The 23,882-nt window shown below is 43.3% G+C and overlaps 1 protein-coding gene across 2 annotated transcripts in view; it reads left to right on the top strand.

Annotated features, from left to right (window-relative positions):
• Window positions 1-23,882, top strand: part of LOC117755037 (inactive dipeptidyl peptidase 10-like) — a 144,349-nt gene that overhangs the window by 84,604 nt on the left and 35,863 nt on the right. For both annotated transcript variants that reach the window (XM_034574502.1, XM_034574503.1), the window contains exons 2-3: window positions 1,062-1,176; window positions 2,667-2,762. In XM_034574502.1, the coding sequence (XP_034430393.1) occupies window positions 1,062-1,176; window positions 2,667-2,762 (211 nt within the window). The remainder of the gene's footprint in view (window positions 1-1,061; window positions 1,177-2,666; window positions 2,763-23,882) is intronic.

The raw sequence follows: 23,882 nt of genomic DNA, 5'->3' as shown, positions 1-23,882 counted from the left end.
GGGTTTTACGGGTAATTGAGGCCAGGCTGAACTGTGGAGTGGAGAAATTTATAGGTGGGAGACTTAATTCCCCTTATCGGAGGCAGCAGATGTGGTGGAGGACTCTAATACCAGGACTCAGACACAGAGTTGCAGGGGAAAAGCTTCACAAACTCTGCAGGACAGCTATTTGACCGCAGATAGCATCGAACCCTGTGTACTCAACGGTCACTCAGATTGCTAACACCAGGCCTGGTCTCCACAGGTGGTTGGACTGATGGAACCCTGGGGTTCTGTCACACCCACAAACAGCTCTGCTCCGGGGGCACGGCTCATGCAAAGCCCCCCAACTGGGAAAGGATTGGACTGAAGATATAAAACCTCAATGTAATTCCATTTTGATCGGCACTGTAAAGACCAGCACTGTGTGCAGTGTTCAATATATACAGATATTACTGATATCTAGATTTTTACATGACGTTTGGTGTCTGTTGTGTTGATCAAGTTGTAAGAATCACAGCTTCAAAGCCTGACTGTGAATGTGCATGTCCAGGGGCAGCTGGCCTCAGGGTTAGAGGAGTGGGCTGCAGGTCACAAGGTTGAATCCCTGGACGGATAAAATGTGGAAGACATATTGATGAAGTATTCTTCTTCTCATCTGTAAGGATTCCTCGTTGTCCAGGTCATGGTTATCCAAGCAAACTGGAAACGAGGGCGACTGGACTTGGTTTTAAATACTTGAAGATGTTTCCTCTCATCCGAGAGGCTTCTTCAGTTCTGACTCAACCTCAGGTCCTGTCAGGTCGTTATCAAGGTTATTGATGTCACTTGAGTGTAAACGGCTGGTAAAGGGATAAAAGAACCGTTATGCAGGGTTTGAAAAACACAAGGATGTGCTGCTTGTGAAGGATCTCCTCGATTCACCCAGACATTGTTGGTTTGTTCTGTGGACGCTTGCACTTCCTGGGTTCTAATTTTAACTCTCTCTTGTGTCCCCTAATTGAACTAAAGCAATGTAAAAGACACTTGTTATACATATTGTCCTCTCTGACCTTTGTCTCTCTCTCTCTCTCTCTCTGCAGGACCTGGGTGGGGGGAGTCCTCCGCAGAGGAACTGGAAAGGGATTGCCATTGCTCTGCTGGTCATCCTGGTGGTCTGCTCCCTCATCACCATGTCTGTCATCGTCCTCACACCAGGTAACAAACGCCCATGTGATTTGTTACATCATCTTCTGGCTTCCAGCCCCATGAGACATCTGTGGATCATCGTGACCTTTAGTTATGTTTTGTAAGGTGACCTCTGGAATTTATAGTAAACATGATGGGAGATTCCACCGGTGGAGGACGTTTGGTTCCACAAGACACAGAACTTAAACAAAACAAAACAAAAACATGATGAAACTTAAAATATTCTCTCTGTGTCAACTATTAAACCCGAGATACTCACTGTAAACTGCTTTTAGACATGTGAGACCCCTCAGGGCACTGACCCGGGGTCTCTACACTCTCCCACGGAGCTAATCACATTTCCTTGTCAGTATTAATGTATATTGGCCTTCAGAATTATGAATCGACACGCTGGGTTGCTCGGATGTGAAATCATTACAATCCACTGCCCAGGCAGCCGCACTCGTCCCCAGTGTGTTCTACGCTTGGTTAGACTTTCATCGCTTCCATAAACAAACTCTGTGTGGAGTTATCAAGGAAAGCCAATATGGCTGACATTCAAAATGACTTGGCCCTCGTGGTCTGCTCACAATCAGCAGCCGCCCAATTCAGAAGGAGCTTACAATTGGCACCTTCTCTCGTATAATTAAAAATGAAACATTTCCAGGGGCACCACTGGAACAGCTTGATGGTTTTCCAGCCAAGTAATGGTCAAGTTAGTGGACGTATGAAATGTCAGTGTGAGAAGAAATACTGTTGCTTGTGCATTGTTTTAATTTGCATTGATCTTTGTGTGTGTGTGTGTGTGTGTGTGTGTGTGTGTGTGTGTGTGTGTGTGTGTGTGTGTGTGTGTGTGTGTGTGTGTGTGTGTGTGTGTGTGTGTGTGTGTGTGTGTGTGTGTGTGTGTGTGTGTCTTCATGAACATCTGGTTTGAAAGGACACTCAATGCATCTGTCTGCCAAGCATCTGTCCACTTTCCCGTGTTGACTAAGGAACGTGGAAGCCGAGTGGTGACCGCTAACAGTTCATTTTTCAGTGATAGAGATGAGATATCCCTGTTTAACTTTAACACAATACAACTTTATAACCCAAACTTTAAACCTACATTAAATAACTGCCACACAGGTAGAGTGTCGTGTTTAAAACCCTGGTCTAGTTGATGAGACAAATGCAGCAAGACATGCCAAATAAAACAAAAATCACCCTTTCCATTAAAATAGGACAGGAGGCGTTATGCCTCAGAGTAGTCTTATGTTCAAAATATAATATGATAAACGTTTTGTCAGTTAAAATCAACCAATAACAGACCTGGATCAAAATCTACAGCATGAAAATGTTCTTACTTCTCCTGCACTGCACTGTGTCTTTGTAAAAACATTGAGTCACATGTTTTAAGAGGTGACTTTATTTTTTATTTTGATCTGTGTGCATGCTAGAAATCGATCGAGTTTAATAACTCCATATGATAACTATGTTTTATTACGCAACTTAATTCATGGCTTGTTTGTTTCTTTTTGCAGCTGACAGCCAATCAGGAAGTGACACCAAACTGTTGGTGGAGGATTTGTTCAAACCTGAATTCAAGGTCCACGACCCCGAAGCCAAATGGATCAATGGTGAGTTCTGCTGTTGATACCCCCCCCCCCCCCCCTGCCATGAATGGAAATGGATGAGGATAAATGTAGAAATGCAGGAAATGGGGAAATGTCTGCTTCTATGCACTACAACAGCACCACGTGGTATTGTGTTTGATGAAATGTGCTTATTTCTCTCTCCATTGTCTCTCTCTATAACTGGAGCTGACTTAAAAAAAAGAAATCCAGCCGACAGTTCTAAACAAGGCTGACATCTTTCACCCTGGCTTTACCTTGCGTTATGCAAATCCAGACGCTGGAATTTATTTCCTCTATGCTTATTTACATTGCATTGATTCCTTATTTGCCAGAAGGGGATCATATGTTAAACCTGGAGGGCTCTGGCTGACAATAAACAGCACCGAGCCAAGTGCAAGTGAATCTGATTAGGGGGTTTGCTGAGAGGGAGGCAGAAGATAAGGATACCTCCGAGGGAAAGAGGGGACAGGATGGTGGCGTTCCCACATCTCTCTCTCCGCCTGTCTCCTTTCCTGCGGATTAGTGTGTTTGTTTTGGCTTTCCTCTTCGTAGCCCATCGACTGCATGGCTCTCTCTCCACGCCCGGGGGTGGTGGTGGGGGGAGGAGGAGGCAGGCAAGGCCTTTCTGTCCATCAATATTTCATTCCCGGGTGACATTTTTCCACTATCTTGGCGACGCCATCTCATTCCCTGAGCTGACCTCAGGCTTGACAGGGAGCAGCGGTGTTGTGCGATGAGGCGGTCAGGAAAGTTAGCTTCATTGGGTGGTTGTGTGGATGGATGGGGCAAAACAGAGCCCAGACAAATGGGGGAAGATAACAGACTGACGGCCGAGTGGAGAGATTGATCGCTGGGATTTGAAGCAGAAATTAGATTTTCTTTTTCGCCCCGAGACAGAGGCTTTGGAAGTTTTGGGTTGAAAGTCTTTCATCTCCGCCGACGCTGGAGATGATCTGCAGGCTCACATCACGTGGGTTGACGAATAATCGAGTGCAAATGAGATGCAGTAGAATTCATACTTCATAGAAATCATACTTGACATTACATTAGCTTCATTACCACAAATATGCCGGTGTCATCCTCATCATTTTCTCTTTTTAACGTATTGCTTTGTCCAATTTGCATAATTGTATGTTTAACTATTTAATTTATTATCATACACATTTTCTTTTCCCACATTTTTTTTCATTTTACTGCAACACTACAGTAAAGAAGTAATTTATAATGAAAGAAAGGGGGAAGCAAAAAAAATAAACAAAATAATGTATACGTGTGTAATTAAATATCTAAATATGAAAAAGTATTTCTGGGGATGATCTGTTTCCGGAGCATTGACGCTGTGCTGCTGAGCGTCAGTTTGAAGCTCTGGTGTTGAGATATGTGGAACTTGTTGTGGACTCAAACAATCAAACTCAGACCCACTCGTCTTCCAACAACCGACAACCTTGTGGGAAAAAGGCAAACCCACTGAAATAACGTGTAGAGACGTGATGTGGGGTTGATTCCAACGGCAGAAGTAGACTTCACACCTCCTACATTAGATTTAAACACAAACTTTGTGCTCATTGAGTGAAGCAATCTTCTAAATCTACATAAAATCATTTGGTAACCATGGAAATTATCTCTGGAGCCGTGGGCATTTTATCCAAAGCATCAGATTTGAATTATGTACTCTGTGAATTTGGATAATTCTTCCCTGGGTTGTTGCAGCTGCACACACACACACACACACACACACACACACACACACACACACACACACACACACACACACACACACACACACACACACACACACACACACACACTGACCTGCTGATGTTGTGTCACAGCACTGATTGATCCGGTTGCTGTTTCTGTATAAACCACCTCGTCCACCACAACGAGCAGATCACACAACGCGTCTGTTATCAATTAAATCGATTAAATGAAGTGTGTGTGCCCTCCTCAAACAGTTCTACAATATACTGTCACTTTTTACTCTTTGTGTGCAGAGCTTTTTTATAAACTGTCTGTGGTGCAGAGTGTGTATGTGCAACGTGCTCGGAGGCAGCGAACGTTGATCTGCACGATGCAACACAATCAGTAGCCATGTACGGTGCTGGATGAATGGCTGCCACAGTCTGACATCACAGCTCGATGATGAGTCAAACAGATTCAATCTGCTGCTAAGAGCACATGTGACTCACCAGGTACACCCCCGGCTCGCTGCTTTCCACAGGACGCTGTTTCTGTGCCTCATCTGTCTCATCTGGAACATGATGGTGACGATGATGATGATGATGAGGCTCACGTCAACGGTGCATTGGAATCTGTGGATTGGTCCAAGCTTCATTAAATCATCATCTCGTTTTGTTATTACTTTTGATAAAAGGTTTTGATTTGCAGAATGTCGATGAAATGAATTCTCTTGTGATGTGGGCGGGGTGAAGCTTCCGATGAAGATCCACGGAGAGATTGCTGGGATGGACGAGAGACTGCAGCTGCTGTGTGTGTGTGTGTGTGTGTGTGTCTGTGTGTGTGTGTGTGTGCGTGCAAAAGCTGGATGTGTCTTTTTCATGCTGATGCATACACGGTTGAGGGAGTCACATTCAGCCTGTGCCACACGTGACTCAGTGACAGTGACTCACAGGCTCCCATGGACACCCGGAGCCTGTCACTGACAATCTGCTGAGTGCAGGGCGTCGTTCTTTGAGTTTGTGTTGGCCCAGTGTGCACGTAGTCACACACACACACACACCAGGTGGCAGGCACACTTAAGCTCTGGAAGCCTGAAACACTTATACTCGGTCAGTGAAGTAAAGTGACATTTTAAGTTAAAACATTTTCACCCTTTTTAACTTGTGTGCATGTGAAGAAAAAATGTCCAGTGTCAGTAAAATAGAGAAAAAGTGTAAAAACTATTTCATTCTTTCAACTTGAGTGAAACCATTTACTTAAAGCTGAATGAACACACCTTCACAAACACTGTTGATCAGCGTTTGACTAGTTTAACTATTTCCTCTGGTGTTCAGCTATTTGCGATATAGCTATAAGCTATTGCATATACAGCAGAGCAATTTGATGTTTTGTGTATATGTTGCTGAGCTAGTTGCTGAAGCTGATGCAACAGTATCACTGTGTGTGTGAAGACATAAGGGGTGTGTGTCACGTTTTACGATGTGCACATGTGTGTGTGCTGCTGTGTGCACTGTACACCTCCCAGTGACAAATCACTGCTCGGCTCAATACGTGGTCAGCACTGCAGTAATCTCCACGGATCCATTATTGAAAAACGTTTTCCTCGTACAAATGACCACTCAACCCCGCCCAGTTACTGGTCAGCTGCCCCGCCCCTTAATTCTCCTCATTCACTGCAAATCTAATCTGTTTTATGTAACTGAAGAACCCGACTTGTTGCTGTCAGATGAATAAATACAGGGTCGACTGTTGGGAAGTAACTGAAGTGATTATGTGAGAATTAACACTTGAAGATAAACACTAGAAAATGTATTTTCTTATAGCGACAGTCACTGTACACACACAGGTGCATGTGTGAGTGTCACTGCAGTAGAAAGACTCAGGATACACATATATTCTCTTGTATTATTGAAGCGGTGACGTGTGTGTGATGACAGTGTGGAGGTGTAGCTGCAGTAATGGGAGGTGACATCTGCTGAAGGAGAGTCACAGCCTCACTCCAGCATGTGTCCTCCACCATGATAAATGCTTTCCCCCCTCTGGCCTAATTACTGTCATAAGCCGACTAATGCTGATTCAACTAATGGAGGATCCAGATTTTCATCCAACACATCATCTGCTTGACTTGATTTATGTAGTGCAGCTTTCTGTTGGTTTTGGTGCCTCTGTGGAAGTGAAAAAAAGACACACAGCTGTTTGCAGGATGCAAAGCAATGAGCTACTTACTGATTCTAACAAAACTTCTATAGCTGTAACCAGAACGGAAAACTCACCTGCAGCAAATGAGGATGAAATATAAGACCATTCTATCAAGTGATCTGTTTGAATACTTCTCATCGTTCATCGTTTTTCTAAATTGCTAAATCACAGTTGATGAAACTGGATCCACTTGACACTACACACGTTAAAATATAGACAAAGTGTTTTTATTCTGCAGATGACCTCAAATGAAATCGATGTATCTTCAGAGCACTTCAAACGCAGCAGCAGTGGCAGTAAACCACCTGTGAACTGCACAGATTCAGTTTCACTGATCAGGATGATATTGATCTGATATCGATCACGTGTTCAGCATCACTCGACAGTGGGATTTTCAAAGGGAAATCAAAATGGAACGGTATCTGTAATGAGAATTTGAGGAATCATGTCCTTGAACTAAACCTAAACCTGCAGCAGAGGAGATGAGGTCCGTTCCCTCATTTGGATCAGCAGCAGAGAAGAAGAATATAACGTGGAGATGATCTTTGCCACCAATGTTCCCGCTGGGTGAGCCACTTACCTTGGCACTGACATATCTCATTACTCTCACTGTGGGGGCAGTATTTGGTGAATCATTGGTTTTCTTCCTCACCTTTTATTCTAAATCAAGAATTTGGCACGCGGTGTGCCGTGCTCTTGGCTTCGCAGCCGACTAATGGGCTGTCACCCAAGCTGAAGTTGGATGGAGTGTGGACACTACGCGACACGTGAACCCAAGTTTTATGCTAGTGGGCACATTTCACGCGTCTGTGGATTTAAGATGGCGTGCACATTTTCTTAATCAGTGCAATGTATCAATGAATTGCATGTCGATGCCAAATCATGGTCAGATTTCCAAGTAGATGTTTGTGCACATCACTGGATGACTGACGACTCTGCTGCTCCGCTCACTAGTTCTTCATGCGTTGAGTCATAAACCACCTTGATTTTCTTTCATTTTCCTAATTAGCTACATAATCACGCCAATTAATTTGTAATCCTCTGCCACTCAGTGTGGTGGTGAAAGGGCGGAAAGATCAGCCTTGTGCCGTCTGCTGCCAACGAGCTGCAAAGTGGTTTGCAACATGTGGATTGGTGGCAAAGTCTTGAAAAGGTGAATTGTATTCTATTTTAGACGCTTTGTTCCACAGCTCTTGCAGCATCATTCTCAGGGGTTAATTAGGATTTGCATGCTTTGGTGCCTCCCATTAATTAACATTAGCGACTCCTCAAGCTGTGCCTGGAACTGCTGCTGGAGCATAAGTGCAGGGACAACTGTGTATGTGCATGTGTTCATCATCGCTGACATGCTAATGCATGTAGCACATACATACATGCATTAGAGCGTACAGGTTGTTAATGGCTGCGTGCTGCTGCCTGGCAGCTCCAGTGAAGCAGCCGGACGGCTCCGTGTGCACGGTCAGAGCCACTCGCATGTTTAAATCCTCTTTCTGTCCCGTCTCTCATGGACAACATAGTCAGGCTTCCTCATTCCTGCGAGCTCCATTGCTACCTGGTACTGAGCTGAGCTCACTGTGAAGCCCAACAGGTCTCCCACCCTTCTACATCTTCCATTAAGCTCCTGTTAGCCCATCCTATTTTAGCAGCCCATTATCACTGCTCTGAGCAGCAAGGGGCACTGATCAAAAGGCAGAGACTGGATTCACCTCTCTTCTCCCTGTGCTCTGTCTCATTTTGTGTGATCTTCTTTTTTACAGTGTTAAAGTCAGACATACGCACAGCCATTAGTGCACCAGGAGTCCGTTGATTCATCCCTCAATAATATAAGGGAATATATATAAATGTGCTTCATCGTTTGTATAATAACCCGAGATGAAGAGGAGGAGAAATAGAAGAACCACAACAATACTAAGCCATAACACTGGGCTGTCGGGGATCTGTCATGTCCCAGCACACGGTGTTTAGGCTGGAGAGGAGGAGGAGGAGGAGGAGGGTGGAACAGTGTAGCAATCAAGTGGAGAAATGAAATGTCTGTCACACTCTCTGAAAAGAGCTCCTCTTGTCGCCTGTGTGTGCGTGTGCGTGAGCGACAGAGAAGAGGACTGTATGTGACAGCTGAAAAAATTGTTCTCGTCCACTGATGTCTGGCTAACAGTACACGTTACCATCAGTGTCAACTCGCTACTGGAATCTGAACATTTTCAGACGAGGTAAACTCCCCAGTGGTTTTTTGTATCCTGTTGACGCTGTGGTAGGCAGCCCAACAATTCACCAATAATTCATATGAAATACATGGATCCACTATGATATCTAAAGAGTTATTTATACAGATTCTTCTTACAAATACTCTTCTGAACAGTTTCGTCACTTCTCTTTGCTTCAGAGCAAAAACAAGCATGTTTTCATATATCTGCAAACTGATATCAATCTTGAAATGAAATGTAAATGACCTCATAGTCTAAGTATTTAACCCAAGTTGTTTGCAGAGTGACCCGTCACCTCCCACTGCTCTGAGGGAGACGTGATGCGTCTTGTCAGCGAGTGCTGGTTTTGAGTGATTTAACAAAGTCATCACATGATCTCTAATCGGATCTCGCTGGCAAAATGAAATTAGAGATCGCGTTGTGACGGGTTCACGCTGTGACGCCTGTCGACATGTTGACGTTCTGAGCCGCGAGCCCTCAAGTGTCACGATTATGTTCATGCACTAGTTCTCAGTAATCATGGGTCGACCACGGCCATCTTTATAGGGTCTTCACTTGTGGCTGATCGTACCTCTGCTCTGGCTCGTGTTGGGTAGAGCCATGGAGGAGGTCCAATGAGCCCCCCCAAAAAACTGAAATCCCCTGTGATGTGGAAGGGCCTTTAATATAAAATCATGATACAGATACAGAGGTTTCTCATTCTAACTAGATATAGTTTAGATCCATCTGATGCCCTGTGACTCATTTTGCATTTTGCATTTCCAAAAGCTTAATGAAAATCATGGTAACTGTTCATCTCTGCTTCTAAAAACCAAATTGCGGTGGTGGGAAAACATTATCTTTGGGTGTATCGGCCCTAATGACAATGCGGTACAACACATGAAGGCAAGGTATTGATTGGCTCGCTGCTGCTGGCTGTGCAGGGAGGACAGTGATGTATTGCATGGAGGAGAGTAGCTGACGGGTCTCAGCAGCAGACCTGCCGGGGGTTAGAACCACCAGTCACAGCCCATTCACACGGAGGGGCGTCAGCTCTGTGCCTGTGACTCTGGGGTTTGTTTCATACGAGGGAAGAGGATTTGACACCCAAGCATCTTAAATATCTATGTGTCCAGATATCTCTCTGTTTGTGTTCGATTTGACACCATCACAATCATGAGCAATTGAATCCTCCAAAGGCAAAGTGGTGGAACTTTACATGGCTCGGAGAGTCTCAAAAAGTCACTTCTCCATGCGCCTGGCTGTGAAATGGCTTCGTGCCTCGAGGTTCGCTACCTTCTAGGCAAGTGTAGGCCAGTTTAAAGCTTTTCATCGCATTTCGTTTGAGGGGTTGGAGGGAAATCGTTTCCTTTCGCCCTCTTATTTCCATCCAAAAGATAGAAAGGAGGCTTTAAAATTGCGGGTGCTTCACCAATTAAAGAAAAAGCACGGTTTGCATCTAAATGCCAAATGGTTTGGAAGGAAATAAATAACGCTTAGATGAATAAAACTGTCTGAAAAACACCCCATTCCCAGGCATAAGGCAAATTTAAAAATAATGTGACTCTCCTGAACAGATGACAAAGAGCTGGGTACAGTAATAAAATAATAGAACAATGTGTAGCAGCTCTGAAAATCCCTCTGCCCGACAAATCCGTTAAGTATTTCACCCCATGTCCTAAAACATATTTTTAAAATGAATATTGAGTAGAAAGGAACATTTATTTCTGTTCATACAATATCTATCTATCAATGCAACTGCATTTTAAGAGGCTCCGCTGTGATGTTGTTGTTGTTGTTGGTCAAATTTGCTTGATTAAAACAATTATTCTTCCAGCAATATAATTTCAGAGTCAGCATAATAACACTAATGAAACTAAGATCAGCCACAAAGAATCAGATTCATAAAGTGAGTGAAACATTGTAAAGGAAAACAAAATCAACATCATTTTGTGTAAATCATTTATTGCTCTCACTACTGACAAAGAACCAGAGTTATGCCGCCTGGGAGCAGCTGGGAAACGCTGTGATCGTGTTTGGATAAAAAACTCAAATTGTAATTTCTAAGCACATACGCTTCACAAAAAAAGGTTTAAAAAGACGTGTATCAGTGGAATGAGAGCAGCTGAGTCAGTTTGGCAAAGTCACGAGCGGGGGAATAAAAAGTAATCAGAGCGGCGGCGGTGTGGAGATGAAGGTCTGGCAGTTGAAGGTGGCCGGGGCGAGGCGGAGACCCGATGGGACGTCTCAGAGACCGAGAAAAGTTTGGAACAGACAAATCCAGCGTCAACGGTTACAGCCCATCCCCCCCCAATCGTCTTCAAGACAGTTTCCTTAATACGATCTGTCTGAGGTCAAACTCCACATGTTTATCTCTAAGGGTTACAGAGATATTAACTCATTTCAAAGTTTAACGCACGTACAATCTACAAAATGTTTAGCACATGTCTGATCTAAGTTAGAAAGCCAGTGTGCTTATTCAAACAAAAGGAAATATTTAAGGGCCTTGGAGGTGAGGAGGATAATTTTAAATTCTATTCAAAATAAATATGGGAGTTGAGGAAGTCTCTGCTGAGTGGGTAGCCTGCAATGCATCACACTTCAGGAACAGTGCAGCATTAGATACTAGACAAAGTTATATAATAATATATATGTATTACAATACAAGTTTGTTGGCGTGTAGTATGTTAAATGGTCAAATTCACCCATTCACACACACACACACTCATACAGTGCATCTTTGTGCAGCACTTTCTCTACCACACATCAATCACACGCTGTCAGAACTGGGATCGAGTCGCCAACCCTCTGGTTAGTGGACGACCCGCTCTACCCCCTGAGCCACGGAATATATTGCACATTATACACATCGTATAGTAAAGCTATCAGTTAATCAGTTTGATTTATAGAAAAGCAGTTGTGATTGATTAGTAAGTTACGTGATGTATAAAGAGTGAGGGGCTGATCTGAAGCACTTATGTCGTCGTGTTCCAGACTTTACGTCCGACATCACCTCGGGCTCGGTGGAGTTATTTCATGGCCACTGAAAGTTTTACAGACTGTAAGAACAACAAACAAATCGACACGGTGATAAAGAATGAAAGCAATTGTTTCTTGTTCGCCACGAATATAATATCGTGCAGCTTGGTTTATAGAAATGTCTTGTTTCATGGAAAGTGGAGGCATCCGGAGCGTTTAGTTCTATTGTATTTGCAATTTAAAAGACAGCTAAGGTTTATTCGACTATTATCTCCATGTCGGTTTTGTTACTACTGCTACAGGAATGAATGACACTGTATAATCTGTTGTTATTCATGATGGAACCTGGCTGTGTTTCCTCAATGCATGTGAGTCCTGTCCTGGCCTGTTTCTTTTCATAATAATTCATAAGAATGTGAACCACGAGGAAGGTTTGTGTAGAGTTCAGTCCCCGACTTTCAATACTCTCACTGAACAAAGTCACTGGGAGGAGTCTGTCATGTTGTCATTGTACTGGTTCAAAGTGGCTTCAGTTCTTCATGTCAGACGGTGCTGTTGTTCTGTCGGGACTCAAAAACACAGCAAGTAATGTCAATCAAAACTTCATGATGGTTATGGTTATAACCTTAAGAATTTAATGTTTCTCTAATGCTAAGTCATCTAATTCAACCTGACCTTTGACCTTGAGCTGTCATTGAAGGGATTAGAAACATTGCCATCTTCTTCATTAAGTATGAGAACCTGATGAAAGAATCAAAAACAAAATACTGGGTTCACATTAGAAATAATTCAAACCTTTATTGGAAATTATGTCATCCATCCAAAATAAGGCATATCTTTTTACATTCCCATCCTGCAGCAGTGTGAAGTCTTCTCTGTCAAAGACCTGTGTGTGGTGTGTGTTGATATTATCACAGGTTCAGTGACATAACAACCAGAGAAGAAATCATAACTAAAATCAAAATGAATATTCACTGTGATTTATTATCCAGCTCAGGCAACTTTATTTTCCATCTGAAGGAAGGAAAACTGATGAAACTCCAACCCGCAGAACTCATATTAAAAACTTACCCTTGCATATTATTTCTCTGATCCAAACACACTTGGAATCTAATTCATTTTCTAAAATAATATCCTCGGACGGGACTCAGTGCCACTTAGCGTGGGCCTGTGGCAGCGGGTTGTGTGTGGTTGTGGTTTATAATGTAGATCCACTTTACACACACGCCTCTGTGCTGCCTCCCCCTTGGGTCACAGGGTTCAATGCATTATGGAGTGACATTCATATTCCATCTCTAACCTGCACCGCCCTGCCATGAGGCGGTGACATTTCACTTCATTAAGTCCTCTGTACATTTGATTCTCCATCTCAGATACAGGGCCGCTGTGTGAAAGGATGGTGGCTGGCGATGAATTAAAGATGGCAGGGTTTAAATATAGACTCCTTGGGACAAAGGTAGTATCTCATTCCCCCGAGCGCCCCCCCAATCTCCGTGGCATCGGGCTCCACTGTTTAAAAAGAGGCCGACTGTTGCACTGGGTGACGTGTTCCTTCATTTCCATGGATACACATGCTGTGGTTGGTTTGGACTCAATCCTACAGGCACTGTTCTGCTGCCCAGAATAATGACTACAGCAAGAAAATCTGTATTAATCCACAGCTCAAATAGTCGATGCACAGTTTCATCCCAGTAAGAATACATCCATGCTGCTATGTTTTCATTTTCAAACTGAATCGATCTCTGTCCACACGAGCGTTTTGGTTCCATATCAGTTTGAATCCTCCTCCATACTAACATGTGCACAACAGAAGCTCATACCTGTTGCTTCCTTCTGGGAGGTCATGTGATAAGAGTCTTATAATTCAGCGAAGGTTACGTCGTGACCGAAAAGACCCATCATCAAGTGGTCGGTAGCGTCTTTGTCATCATTTCCAAACGTCTCAGTGTCAAGACTAAAACGCTGCCCCCGAGTTTTCTAACTAAAATCAGCATTTACAAACTTATCCATCCCAGTGTGAACACCAGGCAAATCCGTAGCAGACTTAATGGGTTTTCTAGCTAAAACCCATTAGTGTGGATGTAGCCCCAGAAAGCACAGACATAGAAATGAATATATAACATTAACTTCATCCCCTAAACATCCATGGCCACTCTGGAGCTGAACGTTAAACCCGGTTAACAAACATTATAATATTGTCACAGTTTGCTAACATGCCTGAAAGCTATTACTTATTTACACATCCAGCCGACGAGGAGCAACATTAGCTTTCATCTGGAGCCAAGTTTCTGTCGCCCTGATGAATGTACAGTCCAGTTCTGGCTTTGTTGTCGTTCTGTCCTGGTTCAACTCCGAGGGAAAAACACCAGTTAAATGTTTCCTGTGTGTTGAGCAGCCTTGTCCTCACCCTGTCTGTGTGCTTCTCGGTGCAGCACAGACGGTCCTCAGCGGGTCTGTCAGTGTTGTTCTGTTTGAAACAGCTGCTGGATATGAGTGATGGCAGGTGTGAGACTGAATCACAAGAGTGAAGTTATAAGCTGTCAAACCTATAAAGTGGAAAACACTAAAATGCGAAGAAAAGCTGAGGGGGAAAATTCAGTTTCATGATGAATCTCCTCATCACACGGCACAGTGACACGTGATAGATGGACAGTGCAACAACATATTGGTGCAGCTCTCAGTACATGAATGAGTGATTTATTTCTTAGCATGAAGACAGTTTGGATTTAGTTTTAACAAATTTCACACTCTCTCATGATAAAGACATACGACCTGGTCTTAACATCATCTGATCATAAGTGGAGAGTTCGTCATTTCACCGGCATATGAATGTGTCTATAGTCTCCTGTGATCTCCTGTGATTGGTTGTAACTTCCCCCCCTCATGCTAAAAACAAAACCAGTCCGACTACACTGATGTATCCAGTGTCTGTGTGTTTGTGTGCGAGAGAGAGAGAGAGAGAGAGAGAGAGAGAGAGAGAGAGAGAGAGTGGGGAAGGAGAAGCTGGAGAAAATCAATATGTGGTGCTCAGTGTAGATATTGTGGTGGTGGTGGCCGCAAATAAATCAATGGAGGTGAAACACTGAGAAGTGAAAAAATACTTTAGGTTCACATTTAGAAACTTTATCTGGGTCAGAGGACGTCGGCTGAGAGGTCGGGTCTTTAAACCCGGTCCAGGACACATCACTCCTCTGCCCCCTCATGAGGTCTGAGGGATCGGATCTCAATTACTCAGGGATACTCTTATGTGACCACTTTCTCATCACATGTAAAGTATTTTAATAAAGCTGAATTGCTTATAGAGCTGTTCTACTTCCACAGATCAAGTGTGTAACAGTGACTGAAACATGACTAGCAGTCATTTTCAAGCCACTGCTCTGTCCTGCTGAAATCCTGGTTTATAGCCACGGAGCCGTCTGACAGAAGGTTAAACTGAATGTGTGTGTACCTGCATATATATATATGTTGTGTTACATATTTCTCCGTCAGTAAGATCACAAATCTGATTGCAAGCTGTTGGAATTTTTTCAAGGCTATGAATTAATCAAGGTCAGTTTTCATCCAGTCCAGAAAAAGGTGCTAATGCAGCTGAAGCTTTTATGTCTTTTCTCTCCACAGTCGACAAAGTGCTGCTCATTGTGGGAACTGTGCGGTTTCTCTATGCATTGTTAGGGTCCTGACCTTCTAGGTGAAGTGCTTTGAGATAATGCATATTATGATTTGGCGCTGTACAAATACAATTGAACTGAAATGTTAGCTTTTAAATTCCTTTACTAACGTCTGCACTTAGCTGTTTAACTACAATAACAGTAAAGCTAGAGTTAGCTAAACTTAATCTAACACGAACAAATCAGTCAAACTAAAGAACAAGTGGTTCCTGATCACACAGATCTGGACCGGTTCAATGAGCCTGGTGTCTGCTTGTGTGTGTTGAAATCTCTAATTAGAGAAATTCTCTAATTATAGTTGGGAGAAGTAAAGCTATTTGTAAAATGCAAGACAAAACAAAAGCAGAGGAATAAATGCTGTGCTCCTTTTTAATCTGTCTCAATGTTATGAGCAACCTCATCGGGGGAAAGGCTAACAACATGAAACCAGGTGTTGTTTCAGGGAGGTTAAATAAAGATTGAACAAGCAAGCAAATGTATTTAAACTTCAAAGAGAAGAAGCCTTCAAGACGCTGTTCAGATCAAATAAATATAAATCAAACCAAGAGGACAAATCTAACTAATTAAGGTAAAACAAAACTTCAATTATTCTATTTTCAACAATCATCAAAACGACTTCCTTCTTGCTAGAGAGTCTAAATCTTTATTCATATATCAATTAGCCTATTTTTAACTTTACTTGATTTGAAATCTTGATCTTCAGCACTGACATTCATGTCATGTACCTGACTTTGCGGGGGGGTAAATGATTTCCCCAGGACTTAATACAGACACTGGTCCCTGCACTGGAAATGTGCAGAGTCTCTGTTAAGGTTCCTGGTTCCAGTTTGTCGTGACTTGAAAAAGTTTGTTTCGGTTAAATCGACTTTCATTCAACTGGAATAACCTGAAAGCTTGAGCTCACTTCATTAATACGCTGGTGTTAGCATTCAGTTGAAAGCTTTTAGCAGTGCCCGTGATGTTACTGTATGTATTACTGGTGAGGTGACCTAGTGATGAAAGACCTTGAGATAATGGACACGTTCCTGTGAGAGCCACGGGGGAGCTGCAGGTTCCGGGCGTAACTGCTGACTGCTCAGGAACAGTGCGGCATCCAGCTGCCGGCCGGGAGGCGGCTCTGAAGCCGAAGCTGCTGCTTCCCTCAAATAGAAAAAGACCTCGCTTCAAGGGAAGGACTATAGGACACGTTTCATCTCAGGGGAAGCTTGCTTTAGTTGCTGACTTTGTTTTAGATGAAGGTGATGAGGAGGAAGAGGAGAACAATGTACAGAGGGTGCGCGGCTAAAGGAAACAAATAATAGAGATATACAGATACAGATATCTGGTTTGTGGTTTTCTTGATCCCCGTTTACACTAACAGACAAAAAAAGATGTGTTTTATAAGCAAACGCAGAGTGAACCAGTTGTGTTTGTGTTAATGCAGCTCTCCATTCAGCCTTGTGTGTGTCTCATTCTTAGCTTGTAAGTGTCAAAAAGGTAATGGGGCTGGAGTGGGAGCTCGGCTCGTGGAAGAGGAAGCTGTTGAAACCAACAGTTCACCTTCTTGCACTCATCACTTTCCTACAGGTCTGAGAAAAATGAAGTGTCTCGTCATTAGCGCTTTTTTCCGTGGGTGGACAAATTAGAATGAGTGGGCACATACGATGAGATATACAGAGCTACTACACATTCAGGGGAAGAGTGTTGGTGAGTTTGCAGATGTAACATTTGAAATGCACGGTAGAGATCATCGGCAGCACCGACCTGTATGTGAGCCCCCTGGCACATGACCCGCACACATCGTACACAACACGTAACAATTCAATTAGAATAATTCAAAATGTCTCGTTAAATGAGGCCCAGTGATTAATTCATTGACTTTACTGATGAAGGGTTCATGTTGAGGAGGTGTTGTGCTAATCCACACTATCTCCTAATCAGAGAATCTAATCAGAGAATCTAGTCAGAAGCCGGAGGGATTCCAGAGGAGTGGGCTCTGATTTGTCCTGTCAATCACGATAGATCCAGAGCAGCAGGGTGTTGGAGGAGGCTCGCACAGTTTTTCAGTCAGACTTGAACTAACCAGTGATTTAATGTGTGTCAACCCTGTGTTGATGATTATATTTCTCCTAAAATGGACTCGGAGTTGAACATCAGTCAGAAGACAGTGAAACATGGAGGATCCAGTGTCAGGTCTCCATCAGTGACAGTTAATCTCAAGTCAAATTGAAATGCTTCTCTCTCTCTCTGACTCATTTGGTCAAACTGTGTTGTTTGCAGAGGCAACAATGTTTTTATCTCACAGTTCTGTGCGATTATGTTTGTGCGATCCTAAAGCCTTCAGTACGTGAGATGACAGGATTAACAGTGTACAAGGTGTAATTTTCTGTGCCATTATCACATGTTAAATTCCCACCTGAGGACAAATGACGAAAATCTTCCTCCAATTACTCTTCGGAAATGATGCAAAAACACTCTCAAGTGTGTAATTTTCGATCCGAGTTCACACGTCACAAAGTTTGAAGTCGTGAAGTCTCTCCCTCTGCAGCGCCTGTGCAGTCTGTGGCTCTGTGAAGTCAAAGCTCCACTCAGAGCACACTTCATTCTTTAGTCAGGAACATGAAACTGATCATTTGAAGTGTGTAAACTCTCCACAGCCACATCTCTGTCAGTGGAAACATCCAGAGGAGAGGCCACAGTTGACTGGTGGCCCCACTTGGATGTGATCACAGCCCCAGTTACCCCCCCCCCCCCCACTTGTAATATGAGTGTGTTGGCTACTCACTGGGATCCAGTAACAACTATCGCTCCGAGTGGTTGTTGTTTTCATAATGTTGTTGTCGTGCAGCTCTAAATCAGCTGGTGTGTCATTACCCTCCTCTCTGGCTAGTTTTTGTTTATCCACCGGCGTTACTGCAAAATCTTCAACATAGTAAACCAATATTTCACCGAGTGATATGTGATGACAGTTTCTGTTAATCAGCGCTGACGTAATCCTGATGAAATCTATGGTTTTCAAACAGTTAGTACATGTATGTCTGCACTGAGCTGACAGACGTGGTTCTTCTGTTCTGTTCTTCAACAGGAAATCAGAAGATTCGAACCCGTGAATCACAGGTGTCATTATTAATTAATCTCTTTAGCAGCAGCCGTGGCCACCGGGCCTGGATCCCCACACTCCAGCACATGCGACCATTTCTTTTTTTTTTACTGTGTGCATCTGCAGAACCAAGCCCTCGTGTTCTATCTTTAACAAGTACTTTGCTTTGAGCTTGACCAGCTGTGACATCTGGGGGAACCTCAGGGAGTGCACACGCAGCATTCAGGCATTACACAACCTTGGCTAAATAATTTGTGGGCGCTATGCATATTACATTGTGCCCAGACTTCCCTCCTGGCCCCCGGGCTCTGCACTCCATCGGCTGTGCATCTCAATATGCCAGCGGAGGGGCTTTCAGTCGGGCCGGAATTTGTCTCCCTTTGTTTCTACCCCCCCACCAGACTCCCTGCACCTGAGAGGCTGCAGCCGGTGCAGCTGCAGCAGGGTTCTGCAGGAGCTATACTGGTTTTTTAATGATAATACATCAATAGCACCACTACAGTGGAATGTGCAAGGCAACGTGGTATTAGAGTTGCAGTCGTCTGTGAGCATGTGTGACATGTGTGTTTCATGTGTCCAGCTGCAGGGTGCATGTAGTCAAACTCTATGCAGCAACTCTGTGTGTGTGTGTGTGTGTGTGTGTGTGTGTGTGTGTGTGTGTGTGTGTGTGTGTGTGTGTGTGTGTGTGCGCGTGCGTGTGCGTGTGTGCGTGCGTACTTGCATGTGTCAGTGAGTTTAAATGAGATAATGACATCATTCTTTTTACAAAATGCATTTTCTTGGTCTCTGCTTCCTATAGGACTGTAAATATTTATGCTCATATGGTAAGAATGATGTCATCATGATGACACTATGACATCATTACTGACATTATTTTTTTAGACTTTGGTATTGGATATGAGAAAAGTGTAGAGTTTTTTTTGCAGAATCCTTGTTTTGTTTTTGCGGTTGTTCAGCAGCGTGAGTGAGGTCAGTGCAGATGTTGACTGAGAAGGTCTGGCTCCCCGTCAGATGCTCTTCAGGAACAAGATTGGTTTCCTCAACGGATAAAATAATGTGATGACGTAACGTGTCTCTTTCTCTTATTGCTGCCTCCAGCCTGCAGGTGGAATTCACCTCCTCCTTCCTGACACTCGTGGCAGTTGCGTGGGCAGCAGATGATTTGTATTATCACAGGAGGATTATAACGCGTCTCGTAGCTCAATGAGTATGAACAAGTGAAGAGAGATATCATCAGTGCAGCCTCGTTTAATCCCGTGTACATCTGTTTACCAATTATACTGGAATCAACACTTTACCAGGAGGCGATGTCGAGGGATTACTGCTGTTTGAGTGTTGATAATCTGGATGAAGTGACAGTTTTTCTCCCTTTAAGTCGTTCGTGTTTTTCTCACCTTCTGGTTTTCTGGTGCTCTGAGCTATTGGTAGCAATCGTGCTGTGGACTGCAATTATTGTTTTGGCAGCTGCATCGTCTGTATGGATGTTGTGAGCGGCTCAACTGTCCCTGCAGCTTTCTCCCAGTTCGCTTAATGTGTTGGGAATTCTCCCCGTGCGTCATTAACCCTCTGATCTCTGAACCGTGTGTGTATATCTGCTCCAAACAGACCCGACTGTTACACACTGATCCACCGACCATGCCAGTGCTTCTCGGTCAGATATGAACTCACCAGATAGTCCAGTTCATTCTGTCATCTCCCTCCACTGTGTCTTCTTTCATCTGTTTCCTCTGCGTGTTTGTTAAGCAGCTTCATTGCATCCTAACATATAGAAAGTAACATTTTAAACCCGTGTTGTTTTCTGTGTCAATGCACGCTGCCCCCGGGGGAATCTGCATCTAATGGCATCTTTCTGTTTACAGCTAAATAACTCTCAAAGCTCGCTGCCTGAACACAGTTTCTCTTTGTTTGGTTGTTTCGGTGTCACTGGGCTGCATGACTGTTCCAAGTGGGAAAATATTCACGAGGAGATTAATATATATCATAAATAATATCATTCATAAAGTCAGTGTCAGGAGCTTATTACGGAACCTGAAGCTATAAAAGACCATTAATAGAACAAAGGGCTCCATGAGTAAGACCAGAGATCACGTGACAAAGACTATATGAAACCAATATACTTTTTCTGATTACTTTAACTCGAGGTCACACTTGGAATAAGCAATAATCGAAATTAAGACATGTGGAGCATGACGGCACTGATCAGTCAAATATCAGCTGCTGAAAAATCCACGACATCGTGAAAAACTCATAATGATAAACAAGCAGACAATGATGATGAGAAACAGAATTTTAATCTTGCATTAGTCTCATTTAATTTTTCAGTTCTATACAGTATGTATCATATTCAAAATCCAAATGACCTACTTACCCTTATGACTCTTGAATCTAGTAGAGTTCTGCATATTATCAGATCATATTTAAGGTCTGAAACACGTGTACATTTTGTTTCTCAATACAAAAGATCTGTGACGTCTGACGTGACACAAATCACACGAGTGTTTCCCTGCACGAGGTGAATTGTCGGTAATCATCTGGTGCAAGGACACAACCTTCACTCCCTGCTCTGTTCAACATGGAGTATTGAGAGCTCTGGTTTGAAAGAGAAGAGGCAGAGCTCAGCACACTGATCGTTACTGGTTCCAGCTTCCATCACACACACTGATAATGTCTTTTAATTCCATCCTGTTTGTGTCTGAAACACAAAATGACATTTGTCTGGTGGGCTTCACCATCATGGCAGGTGTTGGCCTGCACCACAGCACCGTGAGCGTTTCATTATCCACACACGTGTACCTGTGTGTTCGCAGAGATGAGTCTGGTTAAAAAAAGCCAGAGCGTTTCATTATTCATGGCGTTACAGACGTGGATCATCACTTATACATAAGAGTCTTAGTCTGTTCTTTTTCAGGAAGGTTTCATTATTTAAGGAGACAAGTGCAGAGCAGTGCAGAGACTTATGGTAATGTTTTAAAGATCACACGAGTTACTTCCTTTCCTTTATCCATTTGAAAAGCAGGGCTTATATGAGCTTTAACACCGCTGGACCATTGTCTGGTTGCGTCTGAAAATGACGTAATTACCTGTGATTTAAAACACGCCCATGACAGATGCAGAATCCTGCTTTTGTCTTCTGATTCTGTGACTGAAGGGGACATTTGCTCACACCAGAGGAGACTTTGTGGAAGCCGATGGGGGAAGCTGTTCCCCCGGCTGCAGACAGAGAGCCGTCCCAACGCAGCCCCGCCAGCTGTTTGGGCTCAGCCAGAGTTCAGCAGAGACATCTGTGTTGACTTGTGAAGCTGCTCATTACCGCTGTGTATGTGACTGTTGGTGACCATGATAACCCAGACGTGACCCCTGCACCCAGCCACAGAGAGACTTACTGGATTCCCACAAGCCCAGAGGTCGTCTGCAGATTATTACAGTATTTATATTGTTGTGTGACCTCGAGTAAACCACAACTGTTCCCCTGTAAAAATGCAGCCCAGAGTTCATCAGCTGCAGCAGCTTATTCTGACCCATCCTCACATTTTATTGGTCGACAACCTCTAGTGGCAAGTGACAATCGCATAACTGAGCATTACTTAGTGTTGCCATGGAGATGATCTTTTACTAAATTGTGTCTAAACCTGACCAAACTATCTATCTATCTATCTATCTATCTATCTATCTATCTATCTATCCATCTATCCATCTATCTATCTATCTATCTATCTATCTATCTATCTATCTATCTATCTATCTATCTATCTATCTATCTATCTATCTATCTATCCATCTATCTATCTATCTATCTATCTATCCATCTATCTATCTATCTATCTATCTGTTACTCATGTGAATGGATTAGAGAGATGCGGTGGTTTGTAAGAATCTCATTTGCAGGAAAACATGGACACTGCAAGAACTAGGTTTAATAGAATCTCTCAGACTGAGAAGAACTGAAAGAGAAGCAGTTAATTGGAAGTTAATGTTAAAAAGTAATTTTAAGTTTGGAAGTTCAAGGCCATAGATAGTTTGATCCTGTAGTTCCAGTTCCCATGGGAACCCAAAATGCTTCTGACAGATGTGCCGGCAGTGTATGAATATGAATGAACAGAAAAATAATTTGTGTAAAATATATATATATGTATGAGGGGATGACTTTCACCTATTCACACAGTGTAAATGTACAAAATCACTTTATAAATACATCCATTTACCTTTTTAAAGTTGAGTCCCTCATTATTCTGAGAGTGAAGAGCATGAGAGGGAACATACGCTTCAACAACATCAGAAAGCTATGAAGCCAATTCAAAGATTGTTAAGTCACCAGGAGCCCGTTGAAGTCTGATCTGACAAGGACGAGGGTCCAAGAACCTGCAGCTGCATCACTCAGAACCACGTGAAGAAATCCAATATGTTACAATAATCCAGTGTGGACGACACGGGTGTGAGTCTGGGTCTCAGCATCGTGGACAGAAAGGATTTCAGCTGCTGGGTGATGGTGACTTCTCAGGGTGGGAAGGTGTTGAGTTGCTGGTGCTCCATCACTTGTGTAGTGGGTTGGACATGTTACTCAGTGAATATTGTAGTGTGTAGTATTGTTATTACTCATTACACATACTTGTTTTCGAACAGAAAGGATACAGGAAGTAGCCGTAGGACTACAGGTTACACTGTGGGTGAAACAAAAGAGTGCGGAGACCCTCTGAGCCAAGACAGCAGTTAGTTTAATGATATGACAGCGAGCAGCAGGGAAAGATGTGGTCACTTTGCAGGTGAGCTGCTTTAACAATGAACTCCCACCAGCTCTCGTTGTGAATAATGTTACCACAGAGCACATTTCTGCACCGTCTGAATTAAGCTAACACCAGTGGGTCCACTGGCAGTCCAGATGGATTTCTAACCACCGTTAGCCGGGAGCAGCCGCAAAGAAAACTCTGCGCCCGGCGCCCTGCACGCTGCAGGCGTCATGATAATGTAATCTCCACAAATGGTCCATTCCTCAAGGTGACGGTCGGACTGAACCTTATAAACATAAACAGTAGAAGCCGACTCCAGACGGCCTGAGGAGCTCAGTCAAGAGCTGTGGGATGAAATTACTGCGCTCGCTGTATCCGAGGTTCTGTTTATACACAAACACACGTCCCGCTCCCGCTTTACTGTCTAGTGTGATGCTGCTGTGTGAGCCAGAGCAGACGAAAGGAGAGTTTAATAATGCAAGTGAGACAATAACAGTCATGAACAGTCATTTTAATTGGCCTTTGAGCTTTTGTCATTAGACCAGACCCATACTTAATTTTCTATTTTATTATTTTGATATATTTTTCTCATCTTAACTTAATAAATACTG

Source organism: Hippoglossus hippoglossus, chromosome 21 (genome assembly GCF_009819705.1).
Source record: "Hippoglossus hippoglossus isolate fHipHip1 chromosome 21, fHipHip1.pri, whole genome shotgun sequence".
Classification (NCBI taxonomy): domain Eukaryota; kingdom Metazoa; phylum Chordata; class Actinopteri; order Pleuronectiformes; family Pleuronectidae; genus Hippoglossus; species Hippoglossus hippoglossus.
Note: the sequence above shows the minus strand (reverse complement) of the source record. Positions and strands in the feature narration are given on the sequence as shown.